Genomic DNA, 13542 nt, shown 5'->3' on the forward strand with positions numbered 1-13542 from the left:
CTTGTGCCAAATGACAGGGCAGGTCTGCTTGATCTCTGGTGAATGAGTTAATGGTTTGCTAAACAAAAGTGATCTTGTCAGTGGGCACCCTGCTGCTTGAACCAAATGCAATTACCATTCCACCAACATAAGGATGCGCTTCCATGCACTCCGGCTCTGCCAGAAGTGCTAGTTGCCATGTGGCTGTTAAGCAGAGCAACCCATTGCTCCTGTGAAATTGTAGCTATGTCTGTGGGAAAAGATGTTGAAGTGGGCACAGGCTACCTAATGAAATAATAGCAATTGCTACTAAATCCTGGGAAAGTTGATCCCCAGTGCTTTAACTGCTTACTCCCATTCCTGCTTTCAAAGGCAGGTGGGATCCTCTACTGGCATATGTTGGTGTAACTGTTAGCTTCAGGACAGATAAGTGGTGGAGAAGAAGCGTGTGTTTTCTCTCACAGTGAAACTGCAGGGCAGGTTTCCAAGGCAAACATGGAAATCAATCCCAACAACCACTCATTGATGCCATTGCAGGTGGCCCATCAGAAAACTCATTCCTCACCCCAACCCAGGGGCCAGTGACACAACACCCTGACCTAGCCAGACTTAGGTAATTAGTGCAATCTAGTTATGCTGTCCAAGAGTGGGGGAAACGAAAACTGAAATGAAATATAAAAATGGAGAATGACATTTGATTTGGAGATGGCAAGAATGAAAAGAAAGAAATTCTGTGTATGTAGGAAAAGCTCCTCCTGTATATGTAGTTCCTAAAAGGGAGCCTTTCAGAGATGCAAGATGAGTTACTCATAAAATAGACCTGATGAACAGCTGGCATTCTGCAATTGGAGAGTGGCTTATAAACCTTTCAGCTTACCTACAGTAAAACAAGAAAAACACAGTGCTGGATTAGACTGCTTCACTGGTTTGCCAGACATAAGGTAGTGACCCCAGGAGATACTTGCTGGTTTTTTTCCTGCAGAAAGTAAAGGCCAGAAATACTCTGTCTGAGGCGTGTGTTGACCATGGCTGCTCTCAAAGCTGGCCTTAACATTCTTGCTGCTGCTTCTGCTGCAGGTTTGCGGCTGCTGTTAGGAATTTCAGAGAACCCCTGTTCCTGGAGATCAAACAGTGATGATCTTATCTGAAAGAAAACTTGTCTTGCCACTCTCCCATTTATGAGTGGGAGTATGAGGTCGTGCAACCTCACAAAAACAGGAAGAACAACTTTGATATGCTAGTGAAGACGTTTTTGCCATTGTTGATAGTAACCAAGCTTTTGTCCTGCTTCTCCCCAGCCTTGACATTACTGTTGAGACTGTTTTCTCTCTCCTCAGGAACGCAGATGGGCCAACATGCAGAGAGAGAAAAACAGCAGAGCCTTAAAACCCATGTGATAAACATTCATTATCAATCAAATCAATCTCCTTTTAACAATGGAGAGGGGAAAAATAATTCACCTTCCCTCCTACGATTGCACTCTTCAACATTTTAATTCCCAAAGCAGTTCTGTCTTACCATCCTTCTCCGTGTTTGTTGCCAGGGTTGTGCTTCCCATGGGTGGCAGATCGATGTGAGCAACAGCAGGTGGGGCTGATGGAGGTTGCTGAGTTTCTTGCAGGAGTTGGATGAATAAACATGCTAATAATAGTTCTGTGCTATCCAAGCTACGTTTCTGTGTCTGGAAAAAGGTCAACACCTAAAAATTCATGTTTGCTCTTCTGGACATTCAGGTTTGCCCTTAATTAAAACATGACTGTAGAGTATTGTGTTTAGGTTAATAGTGGGGGAGAAAGAGCTATCTTTGTGTGAAGGCAGATACAAAATGGTTGAATCATAACTGAATTATTTCTTCATAACTGATTTTTTTCTTGAAGAAAGTCACAGAAATGAAGTGGGATTGGGCAACTAAAAAAGGAAAAGTACTGGAAAGAAAGATACACAGACAGTAAAGCTGGAGGCAGGAGAGAGGGAGAGAGACACACAAGCTGGCCCGGAAAGTTTTAGGTGCATTGGGATAACCCAGGGCTGCTCTCTGGGGTGCTGCTCTTTCCCAAGGGAGGCACAGGCAAGTGTGTGAACTGACCCTTACCATCAGTGTAATACCTGACAGTACAGAGTCCTGCAGGAGGTGTCCACCACATGTGTAATACTGTGATATAAATATGTACATAAATGCACTGGTGTGTGTACCTGAGAGTGCACACACTTCTGCAGCGTGCCTGGGTGTGTGTACACATCCACCACCAAGTTCATAGCCACAAGCTCCTTTTAGGCTTACCCTGCCAAACACTGCTGGCCAAACAGAGCAGGAAGGGGACCAGCATGCTATGCAAAAACCTTAGTTCTCCCTTGTGGTGTCTACCAGAGAAGGGAGCCTTTGGATAGCAAGTACAAACCCTTGGGCTGGCTTTCTTTGCAGCTCAGGGAGCTGTCCTGCTGCTCAGCCTTGAGAGAGGGGAGAGAGTGAGCAAAGAGGCAGAGGAACCTGCAGGAAAACACTTGGTGCCGCAACATGTGTGGTCTGGCTCTTGCAGAGCTTACAAATAATTTATCTTAGAGCATTGCTCAAAGCAATAAGCATCATGAAATTAAGGTTAAGTATCTTTGGTACTCAAACACAGGCTAGATGGTGGAGAAGGGAGGAGAAAACAGTGTGAGTAGCTTATCTGTATCCCTCACAGAGGGAGTAAAATTGGTTTATAGCATCACTGGAATAGGTAGAAAAGGAACAAGCGAGGCTGCTCTTTCTCCTCACTCCACTTTAGAAATAAAGCCTTAATGCTGTAAGGGCGACTCAAGTTTCTTCCTAAGCTTTCCCACATACCTTCCTGCTGGGTTTTTATATATCTTAAATCAACAGTATCTGAGGTTGTTTAAATTCAGTTAAATTGCACTCTCCATGCAGTAAAAAAAACTATGTTCTTACAGCCCTTTATGTGTGTGTGTCTGTGTGTGTGCGCCTTGAAAATGCCTCTCAGCATGGACTGCAGGTGGCCTTGGATACCATCTGTGATTTATTTCTGGGAAGAATTAAAATACCAGCACCATTTGTTAGCCTGTTTTTACAGTGAGTAAAAAAATGTGCAGCGCTGCTTTGCTGTGACTGCCAGGGCTGCGTTTGCTCCTGAAACCGTGAGTGCCCTTCTGACACTTAATGTTACTTAGGTCAGGCCCTTGGAGCAAGCCCTCTGGTTAGGCATTTGATGGAACATCCTCATGGAGACCTCACGTAATACCCTGTGTTAGTGGATGTTACAGGCTTGAGACAGATCACGTCCAAGCGGTCGGAAGCATCTTTGTGTGGTGTTCTTCTGAATCGCGCTTTGACAGTGGGCTTAAGGGGTAATTGGTGCTCTTGTGTAGGTGTATGGTGGCTGTCCTGAAGCTGGACAGAATTGTTGAATAATTTAATGGTAATTGATGGCTGAAAAGGCTGCCTGATAATTTGAATCAGAGGCTTAATGGCCTTTACAACATATTGCGTGGGGCGATGGCCAAATTACTTCAGCCGGTGTAATGTGTTATTGAACCTGTTTTCTATAAAAGTGCTAATCCCTGACTGTTTTGGGGTCTGCTCCACCTCTGCTCAGTTTTTCTGCTTTTTAGTGATCAAATAACAATCAGTCAAGGCACAGGCTTTTATTTACTCAAAAACTGAACTGGTGTAAGTACAACCATGAGCCCTGATGCAGAGGCAGTATGTGTGCAGTGTAACTGCGCTGACAGCGATGGAAGATGGATGTGCCTGCTGAGATGGACACATGTTTATAACTCGGCCCTGGACACCTGTAGTTACAGGCAGGGTCCATTCCTACACTGTGAGGTCTGTTGTGGGTGCAGGTCCTTCTACACTGCCCTTCAGGGACTTGCTGGCTTTTCAAGCATATCTTCTTAGAGAAAAGCCTCCATCAGCTATGAGAATGATGGCTCTATAGCCTTCCTTGGCCACTGCATTATGACTCTGCCTACTTACGTATTGGGAACTGATACAAAAAATCTGGGGAATGGAGAATGCTTCTCTGATGAAAACCTGTTTTCTTATTAGGACAAGGCATCTATTTTGATTTTTATGTGGACTATGCGGAGAGAAACATGGCTGTATTTTGCACGTGTTCAAGTCTTACCTCCCACTTTTGGCTAATGATAACTTCAAATCCAAGGATTAGTTACTCATTCCCACAGCCATTCCTTTTTCCTTAGCCTGCTTTCCTTGTCTTTATTAAAACTTTGCTCGAAAAATGACCAGGTAGCACTGATTATTGTTGTGCTAAATCATGAGAGATGATTCCTCTGGTCCTTACAAAGGCTTAGCTGAAAAGTTGATTCCCAACACATGACTGTCAAGGATAACCTTGAGACTTCCTGTGAAGGCTTCACAGGAGTGGTTGAGGCACTCTGCTTATCCCCAGGCTTTCAAATGGCCCCTTTGAGGAATTTGGGCAATGCTGGAATGGGACTGCTCTGATTTACACTGAATTCTGAGGCAGCCCCCAGACATCTTGGAGACAGCCGTGATCACAGGTGGCAGAATGGGGCTGTGCAGCTTCCTCTGGCGCCTGTGAGCCTCGGGAGATGGCAGGTGTGATTTCACCCCCACCTGCTTAGGTGGGAGCGTGTTGTTATTTTATCCTCTTGTGTAATGTTTGATTGAAGAACTCACAGGATGGTCTCTTGTTTGCTGTGGGATCCCTCAAGAACCTGTAAGCTCTGTGGAGGCGCCTGCACTGTTCACACTGTCTGTAAGTCAGGCGTGTTGTGAATTATTAGTCCTTTGTTGGACTTGAGTGGTTTCTGGGATTTTCAGGACTTATGTGGATCCTGCATAAATTCTTTATGCGAGAGAGCAGCAGACAGCCCAGTTTGATAACCTCATGTTGCCTTGACACTGCAGGGAACATGTGAGTTTAGCATGAAAGGTTTTATTTATTTATATTCAAGTTTGACATTGTTTGACTTAAAATCATGTTTTTCTCCTCAACTCTATCTCTTAGGCTTCTATCCCTGCCCAAGTTTGAAAATTTAATGAAAATTCATACATTGTAATATTTTTTAAGGTGCTACATGTTGGTTATTTAAATTGCATGCTTCTGGATATTGTTGTGGGTTGTTTTTTGTTTTCTCTTAATGGACATCAAGCTCAAAGAATTCACTAGGCTTTTGTCAATTTACAGATTAAACCTATTCAGCTTCTCTGTTTTTTATTTGAATTTCTGTCCTGGAGGGGTTTCCCTTGATATCAGGGTACAGCATGGCTGCCATTCCCTTTGCTCTGCCCTTCAGCCTTGGAGGCTCACCGTGGTGGAAGGGTTTGCTGGTGGCAAGGTACCTGTGGGCTGCTGTTCCTGCCAGCTGGGCAGCTGGGCTGCTGGGCAGGAGGAGAAGCCATACAGCCAGGACCTTTCTTCCTTCCACTGATATCTGGCTGCGATTCAGCGCTTGCTATTTATACCAAATTGCCCTCTGGAGATCCCAGGTTAGATCAAGATCCTGCTGTGCCAGGCACTGACTCTAGCTGGAGATTGTCATCGCCACAGAGCGCTTGTGCTGTGAGGAGAGGCAGTTGTACAGGGCAGGGAGGTTTTATTGTTGTTACTTGGGTGACAGGATATGGAGCTGCTGAGAGACAGAGTTGCCCTAGGCCACAGGGAAAACATGGCAGAGATGAGCACTGTTTCTCAGTATCCACATTGCAGGTACTCAGTGCCATAATGTGGGTGACTTCTGTCTGCAGGAAGGTAGAAGACATTTGAGATGGGCTGGGATACCCAAAGCATTGCTGTGGGACCCCCCCCCACACACCCTTCGGCAGCAGCAGGGGAAAGATACCCTGTGTGTGTGTCTCTGAAAGACTTGTAGACACTGTTTGATCAAGCATGCTGACTTCTTGGGCAGGACCTCCATCAGGACCTGAGCTGGCCCATGTAAGAGCTATGAGGACACTAATAGGGCACACAGAGCTCCTCAAGGATGCTCTGACAGCCCCCAGCACCAGACTGGGATGTGATCACTCCCTGTCTTATTCCTAGCCTTGTGTCAGGCCCTGAGCTGGATCACCTCACAGCTGAGTGTGTGGAAATGGGTGTGATGTAATGCCCTACTCCGGGCTGTGCTGTGTGCAGCCAGGAGTCTTGACTGCTTTGTCACGCTGCCACTGAAGAAGATTATGCCTGAGGCTTTCAAAGGAACCTAAAAGCATTAGATCTCTCACTTGCCTGACTTTCAACAGGATTTCCAGGTGCCTTTTTTTTTAAATACAAAAAATCCCAGCCTGCCACAAACCATCTGCCAAGCTGAAGGGTGTTACCTTTTAGGAAATATTGATGCAACTACTGAAACTCGTCAAGAGAAAACCAGATGCTGCTTGATATTGCAGGATCACCTCTCCCTCCATGAAAGGAATTCAAAGGTTGCAAATTGAAGATCTTTTTGAGAAAGACATAGGATCTGCCTCCATGACCTACACATGTCCACATCACGTAGAGCAGCTCTTGGAACAAGGTACCACAGTATCACGAGGCCATGACCCGAGTTGTTGCTGGTGCAGGATTGCATCCCTGAAGGATGACTGGTCTCAGAATTACATCAAATCAAGTTTTAATTCAGCCTGACATAGAGCTTTATTGAGAACTTACATAAATACATGAAAATGAGTGTGATGTAATATTGAAATTGGAAAATTGGCTTGAAATAGTATACCGGAGTAAATATAAAATGGGCAGTATTAAAACTTGGCACAGATAGAAACATTATTCATGTAACATTCTTACTTTTGTTGGCAAAACGATGCCAATAATTACAGTATGTGTTGGAATGGGGCAAAACGTGCCTTAAAAACAAGTTGCCATGCTGCCAGCAAGTAATTGGGTTTGGGTAATTAAGGCCTGACTCCATGTGCTTAATCTGGCTGAAGTGAGCCTTGTGGATGCTGAGCGTTGAGGGATGCACGGGCACAGGGAGAGGCAAAGAGTGTGTATCAGGGAGGTGTCCTGGATACCTGGACTGGTGAGAGGAGGTCTGTCCCAAGGCTCTTCAGCCTGTCCTCTCCTCTTGACACAGGGAGGAAACACAACCTGTTTTGTCAGGGCAGTGCAGAGGGGTAATTTATCACAGCTGCTTCAAAGGTGGAGCAGTCCCTGCGAATGCTAAGTTTAAATGCATTATTTAATCAAAAGATACATTTTAAAAAAATGGGCACTCTGGATGTCCCCAGCTGAATCAGTTGCTGATTTTAATTTCTAGGAGAAATTAATGTGCTTGGAGTCCCTTTGAATATTATGCAAGATAATGCAGGCAGGTTTTTTCCTTCTGCTGCTGCTGCCATGGCATGGCCATGAGGTTAATGATGGCTGTTGTTGCTTACAATTTTTATAATGGCTTTGAGAACTCTTATTTGAAGTCACTGGGAATGTGCTTTCGACAAGTTTATCATCAGCACTTGGAGGGTGGTGAGAGGCTGGGCACTGGGCTGAGGTATGAGGGAGAGCCACCCTTATGCATGACATCTTGGGGCCATCCCAGCTCTGGGAAGCTGGGCTGGTTTCAATAACCTCTCTTATCATGCAGTGGCTGCAGAGGGCTGCCCAGACCCCTGAAAAACATTATTACAGCCTTTTGCATGCTGTCTGTGGTAGTTTCCCAGACTAATTGCATGTTAGTCTGGCCCCATCCCCTGCTGCTCACTGCCCACACAGCGATGACTGGGCAGGAACCACGGAGTGCTCTTAAGAGCAAGTGGGGAGTTGTCAGACTAATGCCTTTCTCCCCCTGAATACCTCTGGCACCAGACCAAGGGCTGTTTAAAGGCAGGACCACAAGCAGAGCTTGCCAGTTGTTTAAGTGGTCTCTCTTGATCTGAATTAAAAGAATTAAAATTCTTAGTGGGTTATAGGTTGCAGTCATGACAACAAATTCCCTCCCTTTCTCTTCTTTCTGGAATTGGCTTGTAGTTCAGATATGGTGCCAAACAAAGTCCCTCTCATTTTTTTAAAAAAACTAATGTTTCAGGTAGTAGCGGCATTACGTTAAAAAGCAGAATAAATGGTCATCAGAATTTTGGTGACTGTGTATGTTTTATACCCCGTATCTTCTTGTGAAACTGGAAATCTCTTGACTGTGCAAGTCTAAGCCTTTTGTTCAGTGGTATTAGAGGCAATTTTGGTAGCCTAAAAGAAGAGGAGATAATTACTAACAGGAGTTTTTGTGCAGTGCATACCTGTAATAGTTAAAGGGAAAGCTGCTGAAATTTATTCTGACAATTGCAGATACAGCACTGGAGGAGTCATTTGAATTATTCATTCTGCAACAAGGAAACATCCCACTTGTCTTCTCTTTAGAAATGAAATCTCAGCCTGATTTAAAATATACTTTTATGGGTTGCTTTCCTTTAATTTAAAGTAATTTTGCCATTTCAAGACTTCTATTATAATTATCCTTGAATGTAGATTTTTAAAGAAAATTATTCTGATTTCTAAAAAAAAGGATAAACTGATTTTTTTACATGAACTGCTACTTGTAGAGTAAGTTTAATGAAATTCAGCTTGCTTTCATAAATAATGCAGTACTTGCATTTGATTAGGTGAAGCCTAGAGGAATTTCTGCCTAATCAGATGCATAGCAAGAAGGATATTGCCTGCAGACTGTTACCATTATCAATGGTGGTGGTGAGGAAAATACAGCTCCATGTGTGTCCAGATAGAAGGCTTTGTTTCTCAAGAGAAGTGCAAGACAAGCTATATATGTTCTAACAGCTGATTCTTTGCATCTCAGATTGTCCTGACAGTTTGTAAAACAAAGTCTGGATTCTGACTGTGTCATTATTATGGTATGAAGGAACTCTAGGTTAAATGGAGACCTCCGTGTCCTGGCAATGTGTTTCTAACCCTTTTAAGAAATAAATACATGTGGGGAAGAGACAATGTTTGCGTTAGAGAGCTCACGATCAAAATAATCAAAGTAGATATCAGGAATCATTGAGAGCAATTCCAAAACTCTTGAAAATCAGCACAAACTTCCTGATAGCTTAAAAATAAGAAAAGTGCATGTGCCTCCATCCCTTACAGCAACAGACCGCATGCAGCAAAAAGCAAACAGGTTTGCAAATGGTGTATCTGCAAGTTTTGCAGAAACATTTGGATAGTTCTTGAGTAAATGTTGCTTTAATTAGTAACTCGTGGTCAAGCTTTATGCTTTTCTGCTCTGGTTTTATTCCCAGGGAGCTGTTATTGACAGCAGTGGGTGTGCCTGAACAGAGGGTAGTTTGAATGGGGCCATTAGTCCTTTATTCAACATCCTTATTAAGAAATAAAATAATAGTCTGGTCCCCATTCTCTAGCCCTGAGGCCAACTGGCATCAACTGACCTGGAAGTATTCAGTGAGTGTTTGTATCCTCTGAGAGACAGTGGGCAAGTCCAAGATGGCTTTTGGGTTCCAACCCTGATGTGGGCTTAGGCCTGGACAGCTCCTGGGACAGAACTATTTGAGGGTGGTGTAAAACTGCTAGGGATCATTTCAACAGTATAAACTGAAAGAGGGCAGGTTTAGATTAGATATAGGAAGAAATTCTTTACTGTGAAGGTGGTGAGACACCGGAACAGGTTGTTCATAGAAGCTGTGGATGCCCCATTCCTGCAAGCATTCAAGGTCAGGTTGGATGGGGCTTTGAACAACCTGGTCTGATGGAAGGTGTCCCTACCCATAATGGATAGGGGTTGGAATAGATGGTCTTTAAGGTCCCTTATATCCCAAACCATTATATGATTCAATGATTTTGTAACAGCATGGATGGTCATGGGCTCAGACTCTGACTCTGGCTACTTTACCAGAGGTGATGCTCTCTTAGGACTTGGTTATGCTTTCACCTGAACTCAGTTGAGTGGCAGCTTGCTCTACCACTATAATAAAGTAATATTCCAAATAAAATATTTGGACAGAAAAAAAAGAACTGAACCCTAATGGCAAAGCCCAACACCACTGCCTTACCTCGCTGTGTTCAGATTTTTCTCTTAATGTTTGTTCAGATATGTAAAATTGCAAATGTCTTAAGTTCTTCTGGCCAGATAATAAGCAGATTTAAGCTGACAATTTGTGCTAGCTGAGGTTCTGGGTTTTCAGTTGTATTTCTTGGAAAGGGCAAGGAGATGTAATGAATAAATGTAAAACACAAGAAATAAAGTCCAGGATACATGGGAAACGTGTTTGCATCCTGTGATTTGCTGGTGAGAGGTTTTAGCACTGAACTCCGAAGTGTATTTATGGAGCTGCTGGTCAGGACTGTGCAATTTAAAGGTGAAATCAGTTCTCTTTTTTAATCTTGAGTTTTCATTCCGCTCCAAATTGGTGCAAGCAAATCTCCTGAGCCTAAAATGCCATGGGAGCACTAAAGGCCAAGAACAGAATTAATTTCTGAAAGTTTGAGAGCAAAACCATCAGGTTTAGGGCTGTAAAATGTTAAATCTGTTTCTGACTTTCCTAAGGATTGTCTAAAATACTTTTACCCACTCATAAGTCAAGTGACTTCATGTCAGATATTGGAGCTGTTTTATGTGTGAGTACTGACAGAAGTAGTGCACAGCTTTTATCATAGCCAACTGTTAAAAAAGCCTCAAAAATGTAACTCCCAGACTTTTCTCTTGGTCCAAAATGATGTTTAAAAATCCATGGAAAAGTAGGAAACAAAACTGAGCCCTTGGTCATTTGCTGTAAGACATTCTTTGCTCAAGATTCTGGTCAAGGTGTCACACAGAGCTGCATCCCAATTGCTAAAGTGCAAGCAAGCTTGATCCTTTCCTCCCCTGCTGTTGCTATGGAAAGCATTTTTCCCAGCCTGCTTCAGCTGGGAAGACTTAGCCTTGATGACCAGTGGGTTTTAGGGCCAAGGTTAAGACTCAACACTACACCGTCATCACTGTCTTGTCTTTTGCCGCTGCTTCTCCAAGTGGAGGAAGCCTCACACCCCAAAAATGCATCAGACCCACTGGGTAGCTCCAGTGCTGGAAAGTGATGCTATTTTTGTGTCAACTGCAGTCTTGCCTACTCTTTGCTACTCTGTGAGAAGATCAGTTAGGGATTTCTTTAATAGTCACTTGAGCAGCAAATGCAGGTAGTGTGGGTGAATGGGGGCAATGAGTGTATTGGGCAATGCACTCAAAGGCTTGCACCAGGAGAAGTGGTTATTTCTGAGACAGGATGCTCATCTGTATGGGAAGGATGTTGACAGTCTGCAGTCATTAGTTACTATGAGTAGTGATCACTATGTTTGTCTTTTGTTACTGTAACAGGCCAAGTTACAAAAAACAGATGTGGCTGCATCCCTGAAGGATCTCTCCTCAAATATGTGGCTTTGCAGTCCTTGTCTGCTAGGCTTGGTGCTGTGTGGAAAAAGAACTTTGTGCTCTTTTCTTACTTAATTGTAGGAAGCATCCTGGGTTTGTTACTGGTGCATGTCCATTTCTCCCAGAGTTCCCTGGAATGTTCCCAGCTTCGCCCCCAAATAAGACCTTGCCAAAATCACTTATGCGCTGTGCAGTGAAAATGTGACTGATACAAATGTTGCAGCAGTGTATAAAATGCTAAATTATTCATGGTACTTAAGCACAGAAAATCCCAGGGCTGAACTGACATAGTGAAAAACTCCAGGCAAAAAAATTCCCTCACCGTGGAAAGTCTGGGATTGAAAACAGTTGCAAACTTTAGAGTCAGGCTATATTATGGAGTCTTAATCCCATCTTCCTTTAAATGCCCCTCCTCATGCTGTACCTTTTGCTATCATAGCCAACTACTTTTAATGTCGTTATCCACATCACTTTCCTATGAACAGGGACCAAAGGCAAGAAACGTCAGGTGGCTTGTCCTCATCCGAAATAAAAAGCCTGCAGTGGTAGCAGTATTTGTGACTGGGTCTTCTTGAACTCAAGACTTGACCACTTTAACCTGCTTCCTCCCTATCACAAATGAAATGAACATCTGGAGGAGTTCTGTGGGATTTCACACCAGAGCATCAGACCTTCTCTCCCAGCTTCCCAGGGATCTTTGTGGGCTATCATCAGAAATTTATTTCTTTATTATAATGAGCCTTAGTTTTTACCTATCTATCATACAGAGGGTCCAGAATACTTAAATCTTGCCCTGGATCACTTTCACCACTGGAGTTTCCTGATGAAAGACCAATATTAATGTAGGAGCACAACTGTGAGAATTTAGGCTGCTGAATGGACCATGATGTGCTGCTTAATTCATGGAGCATTTTAACAGAGATGCATTGGGCCCAATATGTAATCTTCAACTGAAAGAGACAGATGTAAAGATCAACAGGTCAGATAAAAGGAGAACTGTACAGAACCAAATGCTACAAGAAGCTTAGAAAATTCATACTGTTAACCAGTCTTTTTCCAGATTCTTTTACCATTTTGCTTGGTCCTGAAAGCATTGTTCAAGAGCTGATTTCAGGTTTCCTTTTGCACTTTATTATCACTTTTATTGTGGAAAAATGATTTTAAAAAACCCAGCAAATCAATTTAAACAGAGTTGTATTGGCTTCTGTATATGTCAAAACATATTTCCATTGGAAACCTTTTTTGACAAAGCAGTTCTTGCTTGTTTGAAAAACATTTTGTATAAAAGCATTCAGGCTGCTTTAGTGACTTTGCCTTTTACTTAGAGGGTAAAATAAGCTTTCAAAGCTGCTCAGTGTTCCCTTTTGCCCTGGAGATATATAGGAACTGTAGGAGAAGATCTGATTTGCAATCTCTTTGGGAGTTGAAAAGGTTCCTCAGGATCCCATCTGACCTGCAGCAAATGAAGGGAAAACAGGGTTTTCTAGCAGACATCCTTCCCTTTACCGAGTGCCAAACAGCAGTGGTGGCAGCATTAGTGAACTCAGCTTTATTTATTAATGAGCATCTGTAACTTGATATTTCATTTTTCCTAGACTGTACCCTCGTCACGCAAGTGCTCTCAACAACTTGGGGACGTTGACCAAAGATGTGGTGGAGGCAAAGGACTACTACAGACGGGCCCTTCAGTTAAACCCTCAGCACAATCGAGCTCTCTTCAATCTTGGCAACCTACTCAAGTAAGTTGACTGCAGAACTGGCACCAAGAAAATTCACATTCCCTCTACACACGTCACCAAAGTAGTTTTTGCTGCCAACTCGTGAAGGAATGGTGATGTTTCTTATTGATGTCCAAGAGTGCCAGCACATAGGTGAGGCTTAGTCTGGATATCCTTGTGCTATCTGCCACATCCCTTCAGGTGCTGTTCACAAGCGTCTTTCAATTGTAGGGAATTCAGTTGTTCCAAATCAGGCATCAAAAATGAGTTGCCTAAACCCAAATAATCACCTGAGATTCCCATCTTTGTTGAGATGCATAAGCCTTTCCAGTGGAGGAAGTTATGTTGTTCAAAGACAGGCATCAGATGCAGAGATAATAAATAACACAGATGCAACAAATCCCTCTCTGCAAGCTCCCACTTCTCCTCATTAGCTACATGGAAGGTTGTTTAGGCATAAGCACCGAACACTGAGATGCTCAGAGCAGCAGAAAGTTCATTCTATTGCACA

At 43.3% G+C, this 13542-nt stretch overlaps 1 protein-coding gene across 2 annotated transcripts in view; it reads left to right on the forward strand.

Moving 5' to 3' along the window:
• Nucleotides 1-13542, forward strand: part of TMTC1 (transmembrane and tetratricopeptide repeat containing 1) — a 145230-nt gene that overhangs the window by 108373 nt on the left and 23315 nt on the right. For both annotated transcript variants that reach the window (XM_027680631.1, XM_027680632.1), the window contains one exon: nucleotides 12909-13052. In XM_027680631.1, coding sequence (XP_027536432.1) covers nucleotides 12909-13052 — 144 coding nt within the window. The remainder of the gene's footprint in view (nucleotides 1-12908; nucleotides 13053-13542) is intronic.

This window comes from Neopelma chrysocephalum, unplaced genomic scaffold (assembly GCF_003984885.1).
Source record: "Neopelma chrysocephalum unplaced genomic scaffold, ASM398488v2 Primary Assembly neopelma1_59, whole genome shotgun sequence".
In the NCBI taxonomy this organism is placed as follows: domain Eukaryota; kingdom Metazoa; phylum Chordata; class Aves; order Passeriformes; family Pipridae; genus Neopelma; species Neopelma chrysocephalum.